Source organism: Manacus candei, unplaced genomic scaffold (genome assembly GCF_025592945.1).
Source record: "Manacus candei isolate 608988 ecotype Guabito, Panama unplaced genomic scaffold, ASM2559294v1 h1tg000014l, whole genome shotgun sequence".
Taxonomy (NCBI): Eukaryota; Metazoa; Chordata; class Aves; order Passeriformes; family Pipridae; genus Manacus; species Manacus candei.
In genome coordinates this window covers 35,154,787-35,181,481 of record NW_026138062.1, presented here as the reverse complement: position 1 = coordinate 35,181,481, position 26,695 = coordinate 35,154,787, and the positions used below count along the sequence as shown (strand labels likewise).

Here is a 26,695-nt window from a genome sequence, read left to right as displayed (position 1 = left end):
TTAGATCAGGTAACCTACCTCCTGAAATAATTTTCACCTTAATTGTCTAAGACAGCTAATTGCATCCCCTGGCCAAGTAGAATTCACATTCATATCTTTTATCTCCTATACAATCCTCATAATCACAGAGCTACAGAAGAGGGAGGTAGGAGGATCCTTCCAGTGCATCTGGGCTGCTGTTCCAGGACCTCAGGATGTGAGGGGAGCAGGCCTGAGGGTGTCTCATAGCCCAGTGCCAGAAGCTTGGGTCCCTCAATGGAGATGAGCTATGACTTATTTTGGATGCTCAAAGCATAAAACCACAAATAATCTTGAGGGTAGAGACAAGAACCTCAAACCTCTTCCTGAGGTAAGCGCTGTAGCTACTGGGCTGCCAAGTCATGCTCCTTCACACTCTCCCTCTTTCTGGCCCCAGATATCAGGTTCACACAGAGGCTGTACTATCGGGATTTTTTATCAGATCAAAATTTCAGGTCTGTAAAACTAAATGACTTCATGCCTCATCTTAACACTGGTAACAGTGCAGTTGGACTGCTCAGACTTGTCTATGCCAGCTTAAAATGTGCTCACGCAGGTACTGGTATTGGCCCTCCTGCCAGCACTGTGCTCAGGGCGTGCTCATTTGTCTTGCTGAGACACACTCTCTGCTGTGCTCCTGAGACATGCTTCTTGCACACAGTAGTTGTTTCTTGTATCCCTCCAAGACCCTTCTGTGCCAACCTTGCATCTTTCCAAGTATCCTTTCCTGTTGGGAGAACAGGCAGAGACACAGTGGGCAGGAGGTGGGCTTGATACACTAGTATATAGTACTTCTTACTTCTCAGATTTTTGTACACCCACAAATATGGATGGAATTGTGACTCTGCTGAAAAAAAAATTGAACTTGTGCTTCCAGTTTTTAGAGGTCTTTCTATTTTCATTTTTTTTTGAAAGTCAACAGCATTGTGCACTTCACTGCTTTGCACTTACCGTCAACGCTAGCATCATCAAGCACTGCAAGCAGGACTTACAAACAAGGCAGGTAGATGAGAAATGCCCACAGGGCTCTGCAGCTTCGTTGCGTTTGGCTAGAGAGTTTCTCTCTGCTACACTGAGCAGGAAGAGTAGAAGCTTTGTTTGTCAGGCTGGATCTGGAAAGACTGTTGGGCTCTGGGAAGAATCTCACCACAGTTGTTACTCCTGCTCTGCTCCAGTGCTGTAATGCTAACAGGATCAGAGGGCTCCTGAGCTCAAATCTGCTGTCTTGGAATCTGAATTCTCGCTGCATTATCCTGTTCTTTCTCTCCTGTCACCAGAGGATATTGTCCTGCTCTTACTCCTATAGAGCTGATCTCAGCTGCAATACAGGCTTATTATTATCCCTCCCTCTTTTTAGAATAGAATCTCAAAAGCAGTAATCTTTTATATTTAATAGAATATTTTTATTTATGTTGAAAAATACTTTTTAAAATGCAAGGCTGCAACACATATACTTTCACTGTGAGGGAAACAAAAACTTGAACCTGAGAATATTGGCAGGATTGATTTAGCCTTTTTATTTTCATACTTCCTATTAATCTCATTCTTCTCTTTAATCTTTTGTTAAATCTGTTAACACACACTGAAGGCTGTTTGTACAGAAGCCTTCTCCTTGAAAATCATGCCTATCTTAGGGTTTTTACTGGAGGCAAAGATAATAAAAACAACACACAAAAATGCTGAGGGAGAATATTTTCAAAGTGGGAGGGAAGCATATTTCCTTGGTATTTTCCAAAGTGTTCCAACATACAAGACTATTTATGACAAAATAAACAAAAAAGCCAATCTTGCTTGAGAAGAATGCAGAATCATCCTTAATTAATTAAACTCCTACTGTGAGCTCATAAATGTCAGGATGTTGAATCACTGCATGTTAATGGAGACCGATTGTTTTTATTATTTATTCCAGGGGAGTAAAGTAAGTTTTCTGAAATTCACAGCAGCAGCAAGTTACAAACTTGGTGGAAAGAAATCATATTCAATATGAAGCAAGATGCTAGTCACTATCTCTGAACTCCGTGGATGTGATAAATTTGTCTAAGCCATGCTTTGCCAGAACACACAGCTGTGAAGAAGGGAGAGGGACGCTGTGGTCTCAGAGCTGGATGCTCATGCTTCCTCATGTGGCTGTGATGAGAAGGGATATGTCCCTTCTCACACCACAAAGCCATGGTTTTCCATAGTAAGTTGCCCTGCAAGGGCTGTCTGGGACACAGGTGCAGCCCATGTCCAAGCAAGAGGAACACTTCAACCAAAGCCAGCACAAGCTTTCCTCAAAACAGTGAGAGAGCAGGTAGGTTTATAGGACAAACACCCAAACAAAACTCTGACTGAGGAATTCATTTTATGCAATTGCATGTGCTAGGATACCATAAGGCTTAGCGTTGGTGGTCTTGCAGCCTTGGAAAGTTCTCCAGTTCCTAAGGAGCAGAAAGACAATACTGAGACACAATGATTTCTTTCACCTATTTAGCCATAGGGAAGACATTTGCAATTTCAGCTGGCACCTCTTCTAGCAGGGCACACAGCTGGAAGCAAGAGAAGCTCAGTTCTCTGGAAATAAGTAGAAGGAATTTTAATTATACTTATTGCCTATTCCCTGAATCACAGGTCTAGCTGTAGATAGGAAGAAACCAGTGTTGGCAAAACCCCTGGAGGAATACATTAGGCCATCGTAATAAATGTGTCTGAGGGAGCATGTGGGAAACAAGTCCTGTCACTGCCCTGGCAGAACCAGCCCAGGTGGCACATTGCCATCAGGGTGCCCCTGGGGTAGAAGGCAGCAGGCTCACCACACTTCACAGGATCACTGCAAGACTTAAAGTGATTATGCTGTAATGAAGGAAAGCCAAAGCCTGGCTCCTTCTTCCTCCTGTGTAGCTTAACAGCACTTGAGTAAAAGTGAGGCAAGTTACCCTTGTTGAACCAGTGGGGCAAGCATCATTCATTGAGCACGCTCGTAGCATCGTGTGGGTATCAGCATCGTGAGCACCTCTGTGTTTCCAGGGGCATTTACTCAGAAGATGCCTCCCCAGGTCCCCTTCCCTCCCATTACGACTCAGGTGCACAAAGCTCTACTAGGGGCCAGTGGCTGTGCTTTTGCATTTCTTCTGTAATGACAAGATTCAATTATCAGAGCTACAGGAGCTCCTCTGGAAATGACCATACCTATTGAGCTTAATAGAGGGTCAAATAAGATTATTCAGCTTAATTCACCTAATTCACCAAAGCTGCTCCCAAACAGCTTTTTGGACAGTTTAGTTTTAGCTGGAGCATTTCATTGGTTCATTTCAATGTAAGGCCAGAGAAACCTGCGCTAGCTCAGTGTTTAGGTAACCCTGAAGCAGAAATGAGCAGCCAGGAAGGCAGGAAGGGATCATTTCTTTCATCAGACAGTGATAGGTTTTGGCAGCTCAAAGTGCTCTTAGAACAACTGCACAAAGCCCAAAGTGTAATAAAAATTATGCATTTAAATTCCTTCATGGTACTAGTGATGTGAGAACAACGTGGCACATGAATGCTACACATCTGAGTACTACCTCATGCAATACAACAATAAAACTGAAGCTTAGCTGACACCAGACAGATCTTCATAACATCATTTTTGATGCTTATTCCTAATGAAATATTACGTTGACTCATTTTATAAACAGAACTGATTGATACTGTGTAGTTTCCAAAAACATTCTTAGGGTATTTTTTGTAATACTCGATCATTATAACTGCCAAGGAGAACTGGCAGATAGCCTGCAAAATTCCCCCAAAAGTAAAACCAAAACTGCTAAAAATATCAGAAAGTTATGTAACTGCTAAACTCCTAAAAAATCCCAATCAAACCTCCCAAAAAGTAACACAAAGTTTACATAACTAGAACTCAATTACCTCCTTAGGAATTCACTGTCAAGCTCAAAAGCGAGACTTAAACAATGAACTGTATACTTAGAAATGCTGTAGGTGAGCAGTATCATTTCTCCTTCAAGGGAAGGTGATTAAGGCTGCATGAAAGATGAAGTATGAAAAAAGCATTGGAATGCCTGTTAAAAGAGGCTGTCAGAAAGTGTGGTGTGTCTTGGATTATGTTCACTCAAGGACTGTCAAGGGTAAGAACATTAATGGCATAAAAGCATTGAGAAAAAAAGTAGAAGTTCTGGGCCTTGAGAGCAAAATACTCCATCGAGGTGTCTATTAGCAACAGGCAGGTACAAAGGGTTTATCTGGTGCCTCCAAAATATGACTGCATAAAGAAGTACCATAGCTTAATCGCGGAATATTTTTCCACAATATATTTCAAAACACCATTTATACTCCTGATGGGTTTCTATTGTTGATTACTATCCATATATGCAAATTAAAAAAATTCAAATTATTAAAATACACATGAATAATGATTGAACTATAGCTCCCTGCTGGCTGAAGGCTTCATCGTAACCGAGTGAAAAGAGAAGCTCAAAATGATACTTGTAAAGCTCAGATATTCTGGCATTTTTTGAGTGAAGTGAGATACTTGGGTTTTTTCTGCACTTCTGTTATAACATGCAAAAATACACTCTCACCTGTAGCGTAATCATATTGTAGTGCCTGGCTGAAATTATGAAAAAGTTGCTTACAGGTAAGAAAAGTACCATCCCCAGCAAGTCCTTGAATAGACTTTCATTCCTGATTTTATGAGTCATTAAAACTGATTAAATTAACTACCTACATTAAAACTACTTTTCTTTCATGTAGTTTGCTTCCCAAAATCTTGTTTTCTTTTCTTTTTTAACATTTGCATTATCTATGTCTTTTTCATGGAGATTTACTTAGAAAAAGAAGATTAGCTATATCCTAAGATTATAAATGAGTTCTCTTCCTGGTGGAAATTGCTGTCTAATACTTGTGGAATATTAACTTTGAAGAGGCAGCAACCCAAAATGTGGAGTTTGTTTCCCTACAATATACAGCCAATATATGTTAATAGCCATTATTTTACTTTTCCACTTAAGCAAACTATAGTAACAATACTCAAGACAAGTCTGTCATCTTGGGAATGTGTTTTCAGTTATCTGCAGAAAGAGCACATGGACATTCACCTCTTGATCTTGCAGCTATGCTAGCCTTTTTCCATTAAAACTTTCCAGAGTTCCTGCCAAAAACAACTGTGCTGTTGAAGGTGAAAGGGCTTATCACTTTTACTTGGGCAATAGAAATTTTAGCCATTTTTTCACAGCCTAGGAAGCAAAACATATGACTTTATCTACCTTTTTATGTACTACTAAGGTACCAGTTTCCCAGTATATCCTCACCAACACTAGCAATGGTGAAAAGCTGAAGTGAACCATCCATCTCTTTAGCAATTGTCTTTGTGAATACTGTGTTTTCTAACCTGCCTTATACTACAGCAGTAATTAAACTGCCAGTGGAACACTTGTAATATCTGGAATATTTAATAAGGAAACAGTCTTAGGAATATTTAATAAGGAGACAGTCTTAGGTGGACTGAGCAATAGCTCACCAAATTTCAAGTTCCTGTTGTAGTTATAGAGGACATAGTTTTTTCAACTCTTTAGTCAACACTAAACATGTTATTTTGTGTGCAGCGTTGCTTAGCATTTCTTTACGATCCAGGTATCCCTGTGGAAAACTAATATGCATTGTTAATATGCATGATTCTCTCCTGTTCAAAGTCATGAAGATTGAAATTCTAACATACCAACTGCATGAAAAGTCAAAACCTGGCAGAGAAGAGGAAAGAAATTCTGTATTTCTATCATAAATGATCCTGAACTGTCTAGGTTTAGTTTTTAGACTAAGTGAGTCAGTCTGGTGGATTGGCTAAACATATTTACTGCAGTAGTGGTATCCTCTTCAGGCATCTTCATGATGGCATGGTCTATTATTCTATCTTGTCTAACAGTTATGTGAGCATATCGTTGCAAGAGTAAATCTGTAGCGTGCAATGGGATTGTTCACATGTTTAGAGGCATCAGATGCCAAGTGTTTTGCTCTGTCAGGGTCAAGAATTTTTTCTTTCTTTACATGGGAACACAGTGGGTAATTTTGCATGTGATGGGATTTCAAACATCCTGTTTTAAGAGCTGGGTCCTTTTCTAGGTACTTTCATCCCACAAAGGGACAGTTATAAAAATTCTTTATTAAAGTTACTAATACTTAAAGACAGGGTTCTTGAATAGAGAATATACTTACACCTCCGCATTCACTCAATATCCTTACACCAGTGTATCCACTCAACAAGAAAAGTCAACCAGAACATCCAGAAGAAATAACTGTGAACATGAAATGTTAGCGAAACTAAGAACTCAGGACATGGAGACAGACAACAGGAATTTCCAATACTTACAATGCAGCAATGCTTGAGAAGATATCACTGTTCTCCAGAAAAATTAGGAAAAGTAATTTTCACAGCATCTGAATCTGTGGACCCAAGTCTTTTCCTAAGCTGTGTGCTGTCCTGTGGCCAGCTGATTGCTGGCGTCGTTCTGGAGGCTATCCTCCACATAGCTGCTAGCAGGTACCCTTATGTAAAGACTGTCTGAGCAGTATCCATCAGAATGATCTAAATTACATAAAGTATTTAATCCTGCTTATTTTACTGGAAATGGACTAGGGAGTGATCACACAAGCAACAAGAAGCAGGTGGAAGCGAAAATCTCTTCAAGCAGGAAGAGAGCACTTGTTGTAGGAAGAGCACTTGACCACAACCTAAAGTATTAATCCAAAGTAATACTTGTCAATGTTTTTATCTTTAATGGCCAACATTGTCTTTATGCAGGGATTTTTATCACCCCTATCACCATGGTATCAAGTCACTCCTGGCTACTTACACCTAAACACAAGCCTCTCTTGTGCCAGTTTTAATCCAGGGATCCTGCCCATCCACTGTGCTTGCCCCTTGTGTTGTGTTACTGTAAGCAAGACTCACAAGGCCCACAGTAAATACATCTGCAGGAATGCTCCGCAAAGCAAGGAGGGGGGGACTTCCAGGATACAAGTTATATGTGCATTAAGGGGACCATAACAGAAATGTAATTGGTTTGTTCACTGACTTTGTGTCAACCAGGAACTGGTAACACGGGTTATCTTGTAATATTGACACTCCAAACTATTTTCTACAGTATTTCAAAGATTCAATGGGTTCAGATGGGATTTGTATGAGTCCATTAGCAATTAAGTGAGGAAAAAAAAGTGCCTTGATGAGGAATCCAGTCCCATCACTAATGAGGATTTCTTCTGAAAATTTGTGAGCCTTCTCAGGCAGGGCTATCTTGGGGAGAGGGATTAACATCCTTTGATGGACTAGGATCTTGAAACCACATGTTCTAGGAGATCAGATTCTACTCATGTTCTGACAGAATTTTAACGGGTTTTTTTAATTATTATTTTTGTTTGTTTTTGTTTTCAGATAAAGTGAGTATTGAGATATATGGTCACCAACAAATAGTCTTATGGCTTTAAATATACACAAAAATACCCAGAATTTCTTGCAAATGGTACTTTACAGGGTTTTGGATTCTTTTAGCTGAAGGTTTTGTAGGAATCGGATCAATAAATAATTTTTGGATGAAAAGTGGATGTCATTCAAATTTGGTAATCCAGAATTGTGTTTTCCTGGGGCAGATGTTAACACATTTTGTTCTTGAAAATGTTCCTCTCATTTAATTGTGTTGTTTTCAGTGCATAATAAAAGAACTTTTGCACTTTGGATTAAATATAGGGGAAACTAACACTGTTCTTCAGTCTGAAACTCATGTTCTAGTTGCCTAGGACTGTCTGTACTATGGAAGGAAACTTCCATGTATGATGTGTATTGGTAATTCATGTTTTGTGAACAGAGTATGTGCTAACAGTCCAGATATTAAAGAGCTTGTCTTCTGTAAAAAAATGAAGTTCTGAGCTTTCAAACCATGTGCAGTTTCAGGCAACATATTAGAGTTCCTCTTTGTATTTTATGTGACAATTCCACTGAAAGAGTAGCAACGATAGTGTTTTTGCAACCACTGACTGATTATCAGGGGAGAGAATGAAAGAAAAAAACACCCTGACATACGAAATATGTCAGTCATGTCAAAGACACCTCTAAGAGATATGCAAATTGTCTCCATTATGTAGGAAGCATTGCAAATTATACAAAATAGAACAAAATTATAGTTAAGATATTCTTCTTAGTACCAAATAATTTATTTCAAATCATCGTTATTTTTTATCCTGTGATACACTATGCTTAATTACCATCTCTTCATCTGTATTACCAGTACTTAAAAATATCTTGCCAATTGTAGTATCCATTTCTCCCTTATTTTAATTTCCTTCTTAGATATTCATGCTGTCATAGTCTTTTCACTAGGAAGACTCCTGTATGCCTGCCTGTTGATATCAAAAGGGAATAACACTGAAATAAAAAGTTTTCCTAGTTCCTTTAGAAATTCTCTGTATTGTTTTAGTTTATTATTGCCTTTTAGTTTCTATTTTTACGTGTGTGGCTGGAAATGTACCACAGTAAAGCTGACAGACTACTATCAATACACCGTGTTAAAAGCAAATCTTCTTAATCACTTTATCCAAGTGATCTGATGATACTATGAGAAAAAGAATACAGAAAACAAAATAGCAGGGAACAGTATGAAAGCACTAAATAATAAAAGCAAACAACATCAGTAAAAACTTCCTTAGACCCTGGTATTGAGTCTGTATGTGTTTGGATTCAAATTCTTTTCAGAACAGCAACTTTCTTAGTGTCGCATCTCGTTTTCCAGTTCATCACATAAGTAGTTGTGAAAAGATATTTGACCTCCTCATAATACTTCTGCCTGTATTGGCCTTTTAACAGAGCAATAAGCTCATGCAGTAAGGAAGAGGATTAAAATAAGGCTGATGGCTCACTCTCTCTGCAGAGAAGTAAATGAAAAAGGTTCAGACTCTTCAGACTTCCTAAGTTTATGCAGCCAGAGCAGCTATTAGAGATCTTCCAAAGTGCCTGGAAATTACCATACTTCCTCTGTGACTACAGCCTCATTCCAAAGCATGTATCAAATTGATTTCAAAACTGTTTGGCAACAAACATTGCTGTCATTGCAGACAAATGTATTTCAAACACTAAGAAACTGAGATGCTAAAATATTGAGCCAGGTCTTTCACTGCTCTCAAAAGCCCGGTTTTGTTCTATATTAACTCAAAAGAGCAATTCTGGGCTGTACTTCTGCAAGTGTCTTTCTTACAGGTTTATTTTCCATGTACTTTTATATAGAGACCCCAATCCTAAAGGTATTTTTTCACTATCTGACATAAGTGCTGTATTTTCTAAACTGGTAAGGATTTAATATGTTATGGAAAGGTAATTAATAAGTCCTGTGACTCTACAAGTATACTACTTCTTGTAATAAGAACCTTACACTAATTTTTTTATTTACTGAAGAGTATTAATGAATATCATTCTTTATGACATTTCCAGGAAAGGTGGACAGAACAAGAAAAGGTCCATTCTCTGTAAATAGACATTATGTCATAAATGGCTTCAGCAAAGAGAACAGTTTGTCCATTCTTCTCCTGAGAAGTAGGTCAGAATTGTCACTGCTAACCTAATCCCCACAGCTCAGCCCAACTGCCTTGCATCACAAAATGTATCTGAAACTTTGCACTGTATCAAGCTGTCTGATTTCTCTCTATATCTGAGCTGGAAAACAAACAGGGGAAGACACACTCAGAGAACTAACTGGGGCTTCTAGACTTCATGAAGCCTGTGTGCAGGAAGAAATGAGGATAAAGAGCAGGACAGTTTCAAAGAGCTCCAGAAGGCTCAGAAAAAATAAAGTCATGTTTGAAAAATGTATCTGAGTAGAGCATAATTTCAACTACTCAAGACAGAGAGAGTTATGAAAACTGTCACAGACATCTGGCCTAACTGTGGATACAGAACTTCATGGATTTTGTGGTCTTTGCAGCTTTCATTTATACAGTCAAGGCCTCTGTGGATACCTATGTTTGAGTACAAGAGTGGCAGAGTTGGGTTTCTTCCCATGAAGGCAAGTGGCATGGTTTGACCACATCCACACTACCATGCTTTCCTAGCTTCCCACAAGGGGCTTCATCCACACTGCCTGGGTGCAGAGCAAGTCCTGACTGGGCTCACCTGGCCTGACCAGGGGACATGGGGACATCCTAACAAGCTGTCAATAAACACAACTGTGACCCTGTGCAAGAGCCTGTGACTTTTCCCTGCTTTAATGCAGACACAGCCTGTGTGTAAGTTTACTCTGAGATATTTTTTTCTTTACTTCTGTATATACTTCCATTTGCTTCACTGAAATTACCCAGGAAAATGAACTCATATAGGGGCATAAAAGTTTTAAGAATTATGCCCCCTGTGCATCTTATAAATTGATGGTAGATTATTAGCAGTTACCTTCCAGTGCCTCATAATGTGGGGAAGATATTGTGGGGGAAGATTTTGTTTTTGTCAGCCCTCTTGCAGCTTGACAGAGTTTTCAAATCTAATATTTTTTTATGTGTCATTTAAACTTGGGAATTAATTAAAAGGAGGGGGGAGGACAAAAGAATTCTTTGCTCAAGAGAACATAAATGGAAAAAATCACATAAAAAGAAACATAAGGATATCTAAATAGAAATGTAAGAGGAGAGAAAAAACATCTGGGAGGCTGACTAATCAGGGACTTCACATTAAATAGTCAGGCAATCAATCACACTGGATAAAATTCATGAGGTTGGTAATCCTTTTCTATATAACCACCCAACAGCATAATTCATTAATACAGTGTTAGTACCCTCCCCAACTATTATCTGATTCACTATCTGATTCCAGTCTAACTGAAACATAATATCGGAGTTCAACTTGCACAAACCCTGCAAAAAGCTATTCAGCCATTTTTACTTACACATAAACAGTTTGGAGATGTGTTTTCTTGTTATGTTCTGTTTCTACAGCTCTTGTAGCAAATTAATTGGCTGTGACCACTACTCTAATACTTGTATTATGGTTGCCCTTAGAAATTCCCATCCAGATTTGGCTCAGTAAGCAAACAGAAGGCAAGAGACAATCCCTATACCACAAAAACTTTATAAGCCAAGGGGATATGCCAGGCAAAGGGAAGAAGAGGAAAACACTACACTCATTTTTAAATGAGTACCCAGCTTTAAGGAAGAAGAAATAACTTCCCTACCAGTCACAAACAAAGTCAATTCAAATGTCTAGGTCCAAGATCTAGTTACATATGCAGTCATGAAATTATGGATTTGTGCAGAGAACACATTACAGATTGTGCTTTCTAGGAAACCAAATTTCAAGAGTTATGATCAGGAATTAGGAAAGAGAATAAAATACACCTGAGTGGTAACAATCATGCATGTACTGTGTTCTCCCCACAGTTCAGCTGTAGCACGACACTGGTCATACAGCATTAGCAGGAGAGGTATCAGAATATATGCTCTAAAGCAGAATATACAGCAGAATATACCCTATATTTCCTCAGGTCCTCCATACACACTGAATCCTCAGCACTGAGCACTGGGTGAAAGCTGGGTCCAGAACAGGGAAGCAGGGAGCCCGAGCCATGCACTGCCTCCCCCTGCACCTGAGGATGAAAAGCACAGAGGCCCCAGCACCGCTGTCAGACTCCCTTCTGGATCCCAGGTAACAGCAAAGGGGAAGGGAGTGACAAAAGACAGCAAAAAGAACTGCTGCCAGATGGTTTACGGTACAAATCTCCCCCTTCTTTTTATCTCCCAGATCTGCAGTGCTGCTGCAAATGGAGGGGGCAGGGAAAAGATGAGAGTGTGGGTGGGATGCTCACCCAGAAGAGTCTGGGAGCCACTGATGCAATGAATTCTTCTGAGTAACAAAGCATAATAAGAAATATTATCTTCAGAAATCACTAAGCAATTAAATTTTAAATTTAGAATAAATATAATAATTTCACAGACAACTCAATAGTAAGGGGAAAATGCCAGACTTTTTTCTTACCAGTAATTTGTTTGAGTTTTTTCAATATAGGTACTTCTGCAAATGGCATTGTCTTTGGTCAGCAAGACCAATCACACAGTCGTTGTCTGTTTTTAAGACTGGCTCTGCAAATTCTTCTAATTTGCAAGTAATTTACGATATCTTAATTTTCTATTATTAAAGCCCAGTGTCTCAGTACCATATTTATAGACTATGAAGGCTGATGCTTTCTATCAGAGGAATGATTTAAGTACAAAATTTACACATCTTGCTTTACACATCTTACACATCAGATGTGTTCAGCAAATGAATGTTTCCACATTTCATTTTATGACAGAAATGAGAAATGCAAGCATGCCCATTTGAAATGTCGGCACTGAAAAATTCAGGTTGCAGACGAAGCAAAGGTCTCTGCTTTAAATTATATTTTCTTTGCTTTTAAAGTAGGAATTTGTACCCACTAAAGTAAAAAATGGGCTACTTTCCCATCTGGATAGGGATTGCTGTGTAGTTGTGCATAAAGAAACAGTGTCATGTCTCATGCATTTTCAAAAAGAGGATCTACAGCAGCACTGGCTCTCTTTGACTGTCCTCTGCATCAGTGTGTTCTGGTCCCAGTGTAAGGGAGCCACTGTTGCTCCTGCCTCCAGATGCATTCAAGTTGAAGCCTGAAATCCTGCCTGCAACAACAGAGCACCTGAACAGAGGAATATTATTAAGGTTTTCCTCCTGAAAAATACATTTTGCAAAAAAGCTGGAAAGCTTCATACTTGCTTCAGTGAAGGCCCCAAACAGGAAGATTCTGAAATCCCAGACAGTAGTTCTGGTGCAAAGAATCCAGTTGGCTCGGTGGCAGATCAGTCTGTTTCAAATCCCTGCTTGTAGATGAGGTCAGAGGAGACATCACATCCCACTCATCAGGCAAGTGAACTCACAGAGCTCCTCAGCTCTGCTTGTCTGTGTCCCAAGAGCTGTGGGAAGCTCTTATGCCCACTCCCTGCCATTGAAGCCATCATTTTTAGCAAAATGGGCAAGATACTTGTTGAGGCAGATGTACCAGGCTGTCACACGCTGCATTTCCTCACAGTGTCATCCAAGCAGTTGTGAAGTGGTTTGTTTGTGGACTAAAATTAGGAGCTATATACACAATTGCCAGGGCTTTTTAAAACACTGTTTCCAGGGAGAAACACCTTCTTCAGTACCTCAGCTTATGAGAACTGGCATGAGTGACATGCAGCAAAAGCCCGGGCTAGTACATGGTGAATACAGAAATATCTTTTCAGATTTGAAGGGGCCAAAATATTTACTGCTCTTCTATGTGAATAAATATCAGAATCAAGCAGTCTATAAATTATTTTTGAAGGAGACATGCAGTGTTCCTGAAAGTGCTGTGATTAAGTGTGTTTCAGTATAATTTTTCTTCTGCTCGAAGAGTTTATTTATTAAAAGGCACAACAGCTACACTGATCATTCATTTACCAGTGCATGCACTGACCAAGCTCCTTTATTGAGTTGTGCTTCATCCTTTCAGCACTGCCAATAAACCTTAGTGTTTTTACTGTACCTGTCCATAGAAATCACCCCAATTAAGTCCTCGCTTTTCCTAAGTGCTACTTGAGAGATGACTGTTTAATCAGCTTCCCAGGCACAGTTTGGGAGGATGCTGCATGGCTATTCTGTGTATTTCTAAAAATGCAGAAAAATTTTTAACGTAGACATTGTGGGCAGCACTCTGAAATAATGAAGGATATGAGTAAGATTCCTGAAAACCTTAGATTGTAGCAGGATGTCTGACATTTCAACAAGCACTGAACTTTCTGACAGGCTCTCAGCTGTGAAACACTGCCAACTGGGAAACTGTTCTAGGAATTATCCACGCTACCTTCCTCTGTGACCTCTCCTCCCTGTGACCTCCTCTGTGCTAGAAGAGTGCTAGTCTAGGTGAATCTTCACATATCCATGGTGAACCTTCAATGCACACATGTGAGTGAGACAGAAGCTAGCAGAGTTCTATTGTATCCTCTTACAGTCTTTCATCCCCTCTCTCACCACCACAACTGCCCATACCGAATTTCTTTCTACCACCCTTCAAGATACTCTGCATGGATGGCAGCAATAAGTCTGTGTCCTCAGGCAGCCAGTGCTTTCAAGAATGCCAGACCAAATTATTTCCACAGCACATGCAAAAACGTTGCAGCAGAGTCAAGAAACAAACCTCTTTTTCTTGTCACTGAGAGATCCAGAGCCACCTGCACATCTTTCCTCATTTAGGACTATGCTTCAGGCTTCAGTGATGGGTCCCTTCTAAAATTTGTTCGTGTATGCCTGCAATACTGAAAATTTTCCTAAAGTGGGAGAATCTCCTATGTTATGGACAATCCCCCAGGTTCTTCTGGAATCAAAAAATGGATTACCTTTCAAAAAATGGAACACAGAAGAGGAATGCAGTTCACTACAACATGCAGCAGTGTCAGAAAAGCATTAACTCTAAAGGGCATCTGTCTGCTCAGCACTCAATGCCACCTGCCACAGCATTCTTGGAGCAAAGAAAGGCTGTATAGACAGGATCAGTACAGAACTCTGCTCTGCTTCACTGACACACAGAGGCTGGCAGGAACCCACCTAAAACAGACTACCTTGGATCCTGGCAGCCATAGGACTGTGCTGTTTCAGAGTTCAGTGCTGGCTACAAAGCCCACCCTAAGGAGGGTTGCAGCTTCTTGCTGAGCACTTTTCTGGCACAGCAATCTGAGCAGAAGCAACTGAGGTCACTCTTTTATGTTACTTTGGGGTCAGGCCCACTTACACAAGTTAGCGTAGGGCAGCCACTACAACGCATACATGCATTTTGGGATTGGCACTGTCCAAAGTCAGTGGGTGGTATTCCTCCCTTCCATACACCTCTGTAGGGAACCACTTTTGAGACTGAGGGTTAAAGTAACAAGTCATCCCTCTTAAGATGTAATCATCTCTTCAAAAAATCATTTTGGTCTACTGACTCATCCTTTTCTTGGACGGTTCTGACTCAGAAAGGGAGAGGTAAAATATATCCACTAAAATGCATTTTTTTTTCCTGAGGATAAAGCGGAGACTCCAGTCCCACAAAAACTGATTTTTTTTTTTTTTTGGGTGAAATATTGATGAATGTTCAAAGGATCTGACTGAACATCCTGGAAATGGAAGCAATTAGTTTTTCTGTATAAACTGAGCTGCTGCATCACACTAGAAGGGGTTTCAGTAATCAAGTGATAGTTTGCAGCTAAGTATGACTTGATTAGATATAAAATCCGGTCCAGATGAAACTGGGAGCACCTCCACTGTTTTATTCATGCCACTCCTACAAGCAGACATTGGGTCACTGATTCTGCATTCTAATGCAAAAATGTACAATAAAGGCACAGTTTGTGTCAGTGTACAGAGGACAGGTGTTAATCTTCATATTACAGGCAGATTTTTGGCTATGATTTGAAAGTCATAACATAAGCACATGGGATACCTCAGATGAATGAATCTCTAAGCACTGTACAATTTTCCAGAGAAACAATTCCAGAAGGGATCTGACTCACCCATTCTGCTTGGCACTACAGAGAAATTTTTTAGATTTAGTGATGCAGCACAGCCCACTTGTTAGGAAATGGTCCATTGCTTCACATGAGGATGTACAACTGTCTAGCACTGAAGTTAAGTTAGTTTGATCTAAGAACCTCAGCGTCAAAATCTGCCAGCCACCTTGCTTGCACCACCTACTCACAGGGAAAGGTGCAAATCAGGGTGAGTTAATGTGACAAAATCATAACATAAATTAACTTCTGATGTACTAAAATATTCTAGTGTAAATGAAAGTCTTCTGGGGATTTTGACAAGGGCTATATAGAGGCTATTTCTAAATGCAATAATCAGCGCTAGAGATGTGTAATTTGGCTTGAATGTATCTCCAAAGCTTGTGCAGCTTGAAGTTCAGGCCTGGTTCAAAGGAAAATCACCCTATGCACGATTGTCTAAGATCCTTTTCCTTGTCTCCTATGGGATATATTCCTTCATACTATGTGCAGGAATCCTAACGGGAGGGAGACCATACAACCAAATAAACCATGAAATTTTGTTGAGTTCACAAGCATCTTTCCAGTATTATTCTGAACCTTGTGAGACATTTCCACAGAACTGGTGCTCTGACACTGCAGGTAAATCTGGAGTAAAAGACAGAAAACATGTCTCCCGTGCCTCTTAAGTACCAAATAGATTAGACATTTCCTTGCAAATCAGAATATGTGAGTCAAATTCTGTCTTTGTATGCAATGCTGAAATCAAAGGAGTCATGACAAAACAAAGATGTAAGCAAGTTTTCCAATGAGTTTAAATTGGGCATTATTCATTAGAAAAATTAAAACAATAATTCAGAAATCAATAGCTATGTTAGTTTCTGTCATTTAAGTAAATGAATGAAGATCTTGCACAGTCTTAATTCTACTGGCATAAATATCTGATTCTCACTGGTGAAAAAAAAAAGCCTTTTTCAATTCTGAACTAGACAGAAGACCTGGAGATGCTCCAGCCTTCCCAATGGCACTGCCTGGGACCGTGTGTGTACTTCAAGTGTCATGCTATGCTGCCCCTTTTCCTCCTTCCTCATCTATGCTCCATACTGAAGCTCTCGTGGTTTTAAATTGCAATGTATTTCAGGTTATGTAAGAATAGGTATACTGAGGCAAGAGAGAGATTTATTTAGTTCAGTATCCTGGCTCTAGCCAAAAGTGAATGTCTAGCAAAAAGTATAAAAAAAACTCAGAAAACACATGGTAGTAATTCATCAGAACACTTTCCAGCCTTCAGAGGCTTCATGATACAAAAGTTGTGTCCTCATATGTAATAGCTCTTCATGGATTTCTATTGAATTTTGGTAAACTTGAAACACCTGGAACATTATCTCCTTTATCCTAAACCTTATTATATAAACAAGAGATTCCTATCCATCCTCTTCATGGCATTTTTTAGTTTATAGATTCCTCTTGTATTTTCCCTTTGTTTATCTGTTTTTTGTAGACTGAAGAATCTTAACTTATTTGCTCCTTGTAGAGAAGCCACTGCATAATTTTGATCATTCTTGTGACTTGCCTCTGGATCTTTTCCAATGGCACGCTGTATTGTTGAGCTGGGGAGAGCAAATTTCTGCACAGTATAAGCATGGCATTTTTTAATATGATGGAATCACAATGTTTTATTCTTTACTCCTTTCTTAGCAATTTTATTGGGGGACGTGGGTGATTTTTTTGATTGGTTGGTTTTTTGATTGGTACTGATCATCAAGCTGACTTCTTCACAGAACTATACACTACAGTCCCAGGAACTTTTGCAAGAGACACTTTTAATGACAGTATGGTAGTGATCACAATGAGATGCTGAGGGGCCTAGGGTTTCTGTGGGTCTCTTAAGTAAAAATTATTAGTTTGCACTCATCAATGACATATACATGATTATAGTAGATGTGGGATGTTACATGAAGTGGAAAAGAGTCTGAGCAGACACATATTTGTCTCATTTGCATTTGAAAATAATATCTACTGCATATAGAGTTTGTACATACATTCTTCTTCAAGAGCAAAAGTACTGTGAGACATTTTGTACCTTTTCCAAGTTCCACAGGCAATCCAGATTTTTGGATTTGTAAGAAAAACTTTTCCTCTCACCAAATATGTTACTATAAGGCAAATTCAAATACGTTAGCTGAAACAGATTTTCAAGGCAAGAATATTTTTGGATTATAAATACCAAAATTCTACACACAGTCTGCTTTTTCTTTCCTTAGAAGAAGAAAAATACTTTTCAAAGCAGCCAGGGAAACCTTGTTTAAAACGACTGCATGCAGCCATAACATATATAGCAATTGATTTATTCCTAATGGACTAAGTGCACTCTGTGGCAGTCCGTTATCCATCATTACCGAACACCTAAAGTAAAGCAGCAGTCCAGGATTTTAAATGGATCATCAAACTCCTCCAATAAAAGCACCTGAACACACCAGATGATTACTTATGTGATTGTATTACAATGGAAGAGATAGGACACAAGCACAGTGAGTGCTTTTAAGCACAATGCAGTTAGCATGTCATTCCAATAAATGTTTGTTTGACTACAATATTTCAAAGCAGAGGACACAGTCTTCTGGTTTAGTGGATCACAGGCTCTCTTTGATGTCCCACAGCTATTCTTGCAGGGCAGCTCAGAAATTGTTCCATTTTAATCCATTCTGATTAATGCCACAAAATGAGTTTTTCTGACACTGGTAATTTTGCTCTGCTGGGGAGCGATTGAAGAGGATGGTCTTTCATCCCAGCACAGCAAATCACTGGCAGCCTGCTGCAACTGAGTCAACCATCTTCCTCAGCAAATGAGATGAAATTGTAACTTGTTTTCTTTTAATTAACTCCTCACTAGATTGCTCCAGGCTCTCCTGGCACCCCTCAGCTCTGAGACAATAGCAGTGCTCCCAGATAGGGTAAGATTTTGGAGCACTCAAGTTTCCTGGGAGCAGCCATGCTCGGCATGAGTCAGGTCATGCTTTTCTCATGCTATCTGAGAATGCTTTTGGAGAGACTGATCGTGGGCACAAGGTAAGTCAAGTGTGTCTGCAGCCATTTGGACAGACTCAGCATGTTGGTGAGTCAGAATGACCAGCAAAGATAGCATATCAGCAACCCACAGACTGCTGTTCATAATGAATTCCTTCCTCCGGGTTTTACTTTCAACTGATTACTTTCTTGGTTTTCTGAGTTTAGCATTACTGCCTTAGGCTCTAGATTCTATTTAGTTTATGTCCCTGTGTGGCCTTGGTCACTCTTTTCCATATGGTGTACTCTTAGACCACGGGCAAACCACAGGGCTTATGAATGAGCCTTTAACACACAAAGCTGCCCTGTATCTTCATACATACATACATACATACCCTGCCCCATATCTTCATATACAACCATATAGCAGCATTGTTGTGGTGCCAGGAGTTGGGTCAGGATAGGAGACTGGTCAGGACTTCAGCACAAGCTGCTCCTGGTAGATGTTATACACATGGGATCACTGTACACGCCCAGAGCCTTTTGTACACATTATAGAGCAGGTTAATGCAGACAGTGCAACTGCTTCCTGGGGACAGACACCAGCCCATATTAAGCAAAAATACAGGAGGGGCTCTCAGGAAGGAAGCGAAGCTAGGTACAGGAGTACAATATATGTGCTTCTAGCAAATTTACAAAAAGCATGGAAAATATGCTCATATGGGTTTAAACTTACAGAATAACCTTTAAAGAACCTTTACCTTCTGTAAGTAGGTAAAGTGCATCAGTATCACATCTGGCTCGGTCTACCATTCAGTGCAGCGAGGGGACTGCGCAGACAGTCTGTTGGGACATGCACTACAAGTGAATAAATCAGGTTTTGGAAAAAAGTTTGTCATTAGTTTATAGTGGTGCAAATTCTGAAGTGACGCTGTTGAAGTTTAAAACAAAAACAGATGCTCAAATGAAAGGACAATGTAGATCTTGTTCAGATAAGGAAATGTACCGTTTGTTGTACAGAAGGAGGTATTCAGCTACAGTGATGAATTCTTCCCACAGATACAGATCAAGTGTCTGAATCTGCTTCTGGAGGTGCATTTCTCATCATATGGACTAGAAGGAGAACTGAGAAGATCAGCTTATACTAGTTCATTTCAGTGTCTGATTCATTTCAGATGTCCACATCTAGGTGAGATCCCTCCCAGCGAGCATAATACAAAGTCCAGTTAAGTCAAAATTATTTTCCCTGGTCTTTAGAACTTCAAATAGAAACCATCATAACAGCTAAAATCTTATTCTCACCTGTAAAGTGTGGACTTCCAGAGAATCAATGTGCAATTATCACTGGTTTCAGAACAACACACTATTGGTAACTGGTGCAAAAAACATAGTCTACAGTAACATGTTACCCTTGTATCTAGGTGACAGAGTGGTTTGTTCTAGTTAGTACCTCTCTCAAAACACGTGCTAAAGTCACACCAGGAAATTAGGCTAAGTATTCTAAATAGAAAACAGGGTGATGTGAAAAGAGATGAAGACTATAAGCTTGATATCAAGATTATATTATTTTCAAATGTAATAGTTCTTATATTCAAGTTGCTAACATACAATAAGAAAAATTAACATTGTCATAATCATGCTCTCTTTAAAATGCCAACATGTGAATATTAATTTCTTAGTTTTAGCAACAGTTGAGGCAGTGATTAGAAAAGGATCAGTCAAGACCCTCGGTCTCTTCTAAAGGCAGTGAAAAGCCAGGCAGGTGTTCAAGCACATCCAGTAACCCTCCACACACGTTAACACACTGCCCTGGAACACCAGTGCATTTGCTTCACTCCAGATTGAGACATGTCTGGTCAGTCAAATGGGTCTGTCAGTCAAATCTGTGCCACAAAATGTCTGTTTAATAGAGTGCAAAAAATAAACTACATGGGCATAGCAAAACACACCAGTGAACATGCACATAGGAAACATTTTTTCAAATCATCTACTGAAAGTCTCCTGAGACGTGACCAGCTACAATGGGACTGGTAAAGTCAGAGTTGACAAGTGCTGGTCCAGGAAGACATTTTGAAGTTTAAAGATTTAAATCAAAGTTAGGACAAAAATTATTTTTTCAGTCATTTAGCGTCTGTGTTTCTGTAGCACAGAGGGCTTAAAAAATAAGGCAATTTATCAGAGTGAAACAAAGCTTGAATTAGATAATCTAGTTCTACATTGACAATATTAATTTATAAGAACCTGAATACATGATCTGCTTGAATCAGACTGTAGGATTCAAAAGCTGGAAACAGTCCACCACTTTGAAATCTGAAATTCTGAACTAGTTTTATTTTGGACTATTTCTTGCACATCCGAGTTTGGGGAAGAATTATGAATATGTATTACCTTTTAACTTCCTGCTCAACAGCTCCATCAGGGACACAAAATGAAGAGATGCTGATATATGTAATGTACGAGTAGAAAATCATTGGAAAAATTTAAGTTGGGATGGATCTATGGAGGGCTCTCTTCCAATTTTGTTCTCAAAGCTGAACTAATTCAAATAAATTGGTTTCTTTGGGGTCTTGTACAGTTACATTCTGAAAAGCTCTAAGGAGGAAAATTCTGAAGTCTCTCTTTGCAACCTATTACAGTACTTTAGCTCTCTCTGTCTTTAAATAGTGTACACTTTTTTTCTGTATATCTCAGCAAAATTTACCTTGCTACAGCTTTCTGCCACAGCATCTTGTCCTTTCATTGTGTACCTCTAAGAGGAGCCTGTCTCTGCCTTCTCCATACCTCCCTTCCAGGCAGCAGAAGGCAGTAAGTTGAGTCCCCTTACCCTTCTCACATCCGTGTTAGGAAAACCCATTTTATTCAGCAATAATATATGGTGCATGCCATATGCACCATCTCCTCACCATCCAAGTGGACCTTCTGTTGATTCTCTACAGTTCCTTGACATTCTTTTTGTACTGTAGAGCCCAGAATCAGACACTACACTCCATGTAGTAGCCTCATGAGCACTGAGTGATTCCATCCTTCAGTCTGCTGGCCACAGTTCTGCTAATAGAGCTTCAGCAGGTGTTTCAGCCTCATTGCTGGAATGGCCCACTGCTGACTCAGCTTTATTAAGATATGAAATATAACCATTTTATTTTCAATTTTACAGAATTCCATAGCACCAGCACCCTTGCCTCCCCTCTTTATAGCTACCACTACAACCATTATGCTTTGCATCACCAGTGGGTAGCTTTCTGATCTGTCCTGGAAGGGGATGTGGGTGAAACAAGCTTCATCAGTTACCACTGCAGTGTCCAGGGATAAAACTTTCTCTGATTCTCTGGTATTTTGATCTCTTTGATCCCAAGAGCAATTCCTCATCCTTTTTAATAGCATCAATGTTCCTATCACACAGCCATGAGCATATCACTCCCCTTCATCTTTTCAGCTCTAGCTCAGGATCACCTTCTGAAGATGAAGGGTTATATTCAGCAGAATAGGAAGGTTATCTTCAGCAGACAATCAACACTCTTCTTATGATGCTTTTTTATATGGCTCACTGTAAAGCTAAAAGCTATACAACATCATTCTGAAAGCATGTAAAACTGCTGATCATACCAGACTCAAAGGAAAACTGTGTGCTGTAGATCTATCCAGACCAAAAATAGATAGGTTCCAATAAGTGTCTTGTTCAGGAAAAGCATGAAATCAGAAAGACTATAAAATTAATCATCAGATATTGCTGTGCAGACAGCTCTGCAAAGGCCACAAAGAGCTTGCTGCAGCTGAAACCTGTGGCCCCGGGGTTCAGCCATCTATCATTCCAAGTATAGCTTGATGGAGCCAGGCTGTATGATGTCAGCTTAATTTGACTGGTAAAACTGTTGTTAAGGTTTTAAAAAGTATTTGAGCTAAAGCTTAAAAAAACCCAACAAACCCAAGATGAAAACACAAGCAGAGATGTAATTTTTGAATAATAATTGGTAATGGTTAACAACTCAAGCACACGAGAGGAAAAATAGTGAACTAATATATAACCCTAAGGAAAGAAAGCAGAGCACTGGCAGATAGCAACTTATCAAGGACCAGACAGTTCCAAAGAGCAACACAGGCTAACTTTTCCCCATTTGACTGATGACTGATTGGCAAAAAAATAATTAATTAATAGTCTTAAGCAGTGTAAATCCTGCTTGCAAAATATATTTGTGCATGGTAAAAATACCTGAGAAAACCCACAATTCCAGTAAGGAGGGCTTGTGTGGCTGTCTTGGATATTTTAAGATTGATATTAAGAAGCTCCAGAAGCAAGTGTTTCTATTCACCAAAAAAACCCAAAAACCAACAACAAAAAAACCCCAAAACCAAAACCAAACCAAACAAAACCAAAACCAAACCAAAAAAAAAAACCCAAACCCTAAAAAAGCCAACTCACCACAAACCCAGGTGTTTACTACTGATCTGGGCCATTAGCAAGAAAAGCATGTGCAAATAATGACACTGTCCACAGAACCTTCACAGAACCTTTGTAGAGAATTTCAAAGGATTTTTTTGATTTTCTTTAAGTGAGTGGTTGGGAGTGTGGTGTTATTTCTCGCTATCTTCTCTTGTAGTTCATCTATGTGCCAGGAAATCTTTCTTAAATCTAGTAGGTGACCAAGGAAGTGTGGTCAATACTACCAGACATGAACCCACAAGGCTGTGGAAGAGCAATACCTTACCATGTCATATGTATGGCTGCTCTGCAGTCAGGGGGTGTGCCTAAGCCAGGTTCCCTGCTCAGCCAGCACTGAGAGATCTCCTAGTCATAGGGTTGCCACCAGCTCATTCTGGAGCACTAATGCTGACTTGCTGCCAAGAGTTGAGACAACTTATCTCTGTTTACAGAACAGAGTTCATGCCTAAGCAACAACAAAATGTTTTTATAGCTCAATTCAACATGTAATCTCAAAGATGTCTTGCTGTTTCTGACCTTTCTTACAGAAACAAGATGACATGGGAAGGTATAACCAGCTAAGAACATCCTCAGGGAGTCTGGTTTTGGTGGTGATAGGAGCTTCAGTTTCAGACATCTTCATCATCAGAGGGATCAAATGGAAAGAAGAGGATTTTCTTTTGATCACATGAATACTAAGTAGCAAATTGTCACCATTTAATAATCCGTTTTGGCTTTTTTTCATAATGGTTTATTGTGGGATCAGTTTTCCTACTGCAAAATGTTGTAAATTGCTCAGCTGTTGTGGGGTTTAACCTCAAAAGCATATATATTTCTTGTGGGAATGGATCTTCCTTAGAGTTTAGCTTTATAATGGACTGTTGGCACTATCTAGATAAAAATTATGAATAAAAGCATCTATTAGAACACTATAGTCCCAATGAAATGCAACATTTTGCTGAGGGAAATAAGGCATACTTGCAGTAGCAGCAGACAACATTTTTAGCAATATGCTTAATAACTTCCAAAAAAGGAAAAGCAGGCATGAAACCTAGCATTCTCCTAGGTTGAAGATAATCATCGCTGTTATTCCAAGTACTGCAAGTTCATTAATGAGCACAAGTTGCCATTCACTTGATTTTCATTCAGTTCTCCCATAATAAAATTATAATCTACAGAAAAACAAATTTGCTGTTTCATGTGTAACTCTTTTAGATGTGAAACAGAAGATTTCCCAGACAAACATGTCAGCTAGATTGCACTCAGTGCCTCCAGCATAGTGTTCATTGTTTTATTAATTCCTGTCATAAGCTGTAGCATTTTCCTGACAGACATCCCATGTGTTCCCACTTCCAAAATAAGAGGCAGCAAGACAAGAGCTGATGTGTACTGAAGGACAGCCAGTCTCTGGTGATGTAGAAAGCTCCATTTTCGGTGCTCTCTGCTCACGTTGCCTTCCAATGCGCTTCAAGGACAAGTTCATAAGGCAGTTCATGGAGTGAGAGAGCAGAATAAAATGTGTTAACAGCAAGGCTAAATAAAACCACAGAACACTGTGGAGCTTTCTGATGTCCAAAACAGCAGTGTGTGAAGGCCTAGCTGACTAGCCTTGAAGATAAAGTCAGACATAAGTAGCTTTCCTTTTGCTGACCAAGAGATTAGTTTAGAGGGTCTGTGTTTCCCTTTCAACATCTGTTGGCAAAACAAGTAGTCTTATGGCAGGTGACACACTAAGTGTCAAAATCTTTCCCTTGGTTGGGGACAAACTGGAGTGACTTTCATCAGTCTAGTTAGCAGTCCCAGTTCCGGGTGGGAGTGATGCCAGAGGGCAGCACACTGTCCCTGGTCACTCAACAACAGGCCAGTTCCCGGCTGATCCACTACTCCGACTCATATCTGGTCCTTTTCCCTACCTGATTGCTGCACATGTTACTAAGTAAAAGCAAGAGGCAAATAAGCAAATCAGTAGAGACATTATTTGGGATGGATGAGAAAACAGATAGTGCCCAAGGAGATTCAGTTTCCATTTTTGTTTATCAATTAGTAAAACCACTAACCCAGAAAGATGGGTGAAACAGATGTGGAGAACCAGCAGTCTCAGTTCGTCTAGGTCTGAGCGAACATTTCATATTTTGCCTTCACAACAGTATGAGATCTTTGAGTTTCACTTTGAGATCACTACTCAGAACAACCCAGAAGCTCAGAATGAACCTCAGCTGGAATCAATTACTCTTTTCTGAGCTTCTGCAACACACTTGGTATTACTCAACACATATCCTAATTGAGCAATCTTTCTCCAGAGAAAGGAGAGATATTTCATCCAGTATTATTTGTTTTCAAACATTTTCATTTTGTACAAATAGAATTTTCATTGGAATCTTGAGTAAATTCAGGTTTTGATTTTCATCAGGCTGTATTTCAGTCCTCGTAACCAAAATGTCACTAGAAAACCAAGGGCAAACAAGAATCTAACACTAGAGACCTGAGTTTTCAGCTACATTATATGAATAGATCATACACTTTTTAGTATCTTCTTCATTTTATCGTGCTTCCCCCCTCAATATTATAATAATTTTGTTTCTCAAAATTCGTAATTTACTCTTCAAATGTATATCTCTAGGGAAGAAAGAGGTGTATTTTGTTTCAGCTTAATGAGAGTGAAATAACAATTGACCTAGTTGAAATATAAAATGTGAGGGGTTTTTAGTATTGAAGGTCATTTGGCTGTAGATATTTTGTAAAGGTGCATATCCACTATGGCAAAAAACAACAGTATAAACAGATACTTAATTCAGCAATTAAAAAATAAAAAAAACCTGTGTATATATCCTAGATGTGTTATGTTCTCGTGCCTAACGTTGACATTGCTTATGGTATTCTCGTTTCAATGTTTTATTCAAGATACAAATCAAAATTTGGGGATTCTTGGATTTTTAATCAGTTTCATGTAGACAATCAGTGAAGATTATATATTTATATAAGCCCAGTTTGTCACCTTTATCCAGATTTTTAATATACTACAGATGCCTTGGAACAACTCAGTGTAGCACTTACATGCTATAAGAGAAAGAGGTTAATTTAAAAATTAAAAATATTTTATCTCTAAAACTGCATCAGGCAAAGGGAAAAGGAACCAAAGAGAAGATAATCCTGTAAGGACTAAGTTAATTCAAACCAGATTCAGAATAGGACCTTCAGACACTTTCCTAAGCATCCTGCTCTTTCAGCTCTTACCCAGGTTCCATACTATACAGTTACTCAAGCGATCTTGCAATATTCCTTAAAGACCTGCAGGCCTGATTTAGTGTCCCTACCCATGGCAGGGAGGTTAGAAATAGACGGTCTTTAAGGTCCTTTCCAACCCAAACCATCTCTGATTTTTGATCAGGACTCACAGAAGGAATTTGATTCTGCAGAGAGCAGAAAAATATCAATACGTCTATAATAAACCCTTTAAAATAAATTGGTTTTTCAAGCAAACAGTTGACAAAAATGTGGTCTCTGGTGCTGAAATTTTTCAAGCCATTGCTTGAATGACTGTTCAAATTAAACCAAACATTTCCATAATGTCTGTCTCCAAGGCAAATAGAAAAAGGTGAGATACACTTTTAAAAATATTTGCATCCCAAATATTTTCCTAATTTTCTTACTGCTACACCATCACAAACAGCAGTGCTGTATTCTAATCATTAAAGCTGTTCTGTACATAGGCAACAGCAAATCAGAAACTACATTCATTCCTTCCCTTCAATGTTGGATCTCAAT

General features: G+C 39.3%; 1 protein-coding gene across 4 annotated transcripts in view; it reads right to left on the bottom strand.

The window, feature by feature from the left end:
• Window positions 1-26,695, bottom strand: part of SPATA13 (spermatogenesis associated 13) — a 154,768-nt gene that overhangs the window by 105,502 nt on the left and 22,571 nt on the right. Inside the window, exon 1 of one of the 4 annotated variants that reach the window (XM_051780099.1) lies at window positions 23,217-23,250. The exons of the other annotated variants lie outside the window; for them this stretch is intronic. Within the exon in view, the coding sequence (XP_051636059.1) occupies window positions 23,217-23,219 (3 nt within the window). The 5' untranslated portion in view covers window positions 23,220-23,250. Of the gene's footprint in view, window positions 1-23,216; window positions 23,251-26,695 lie in introns of those variants that run through there. 4 annotated transcript variants of the gene reach the window in all.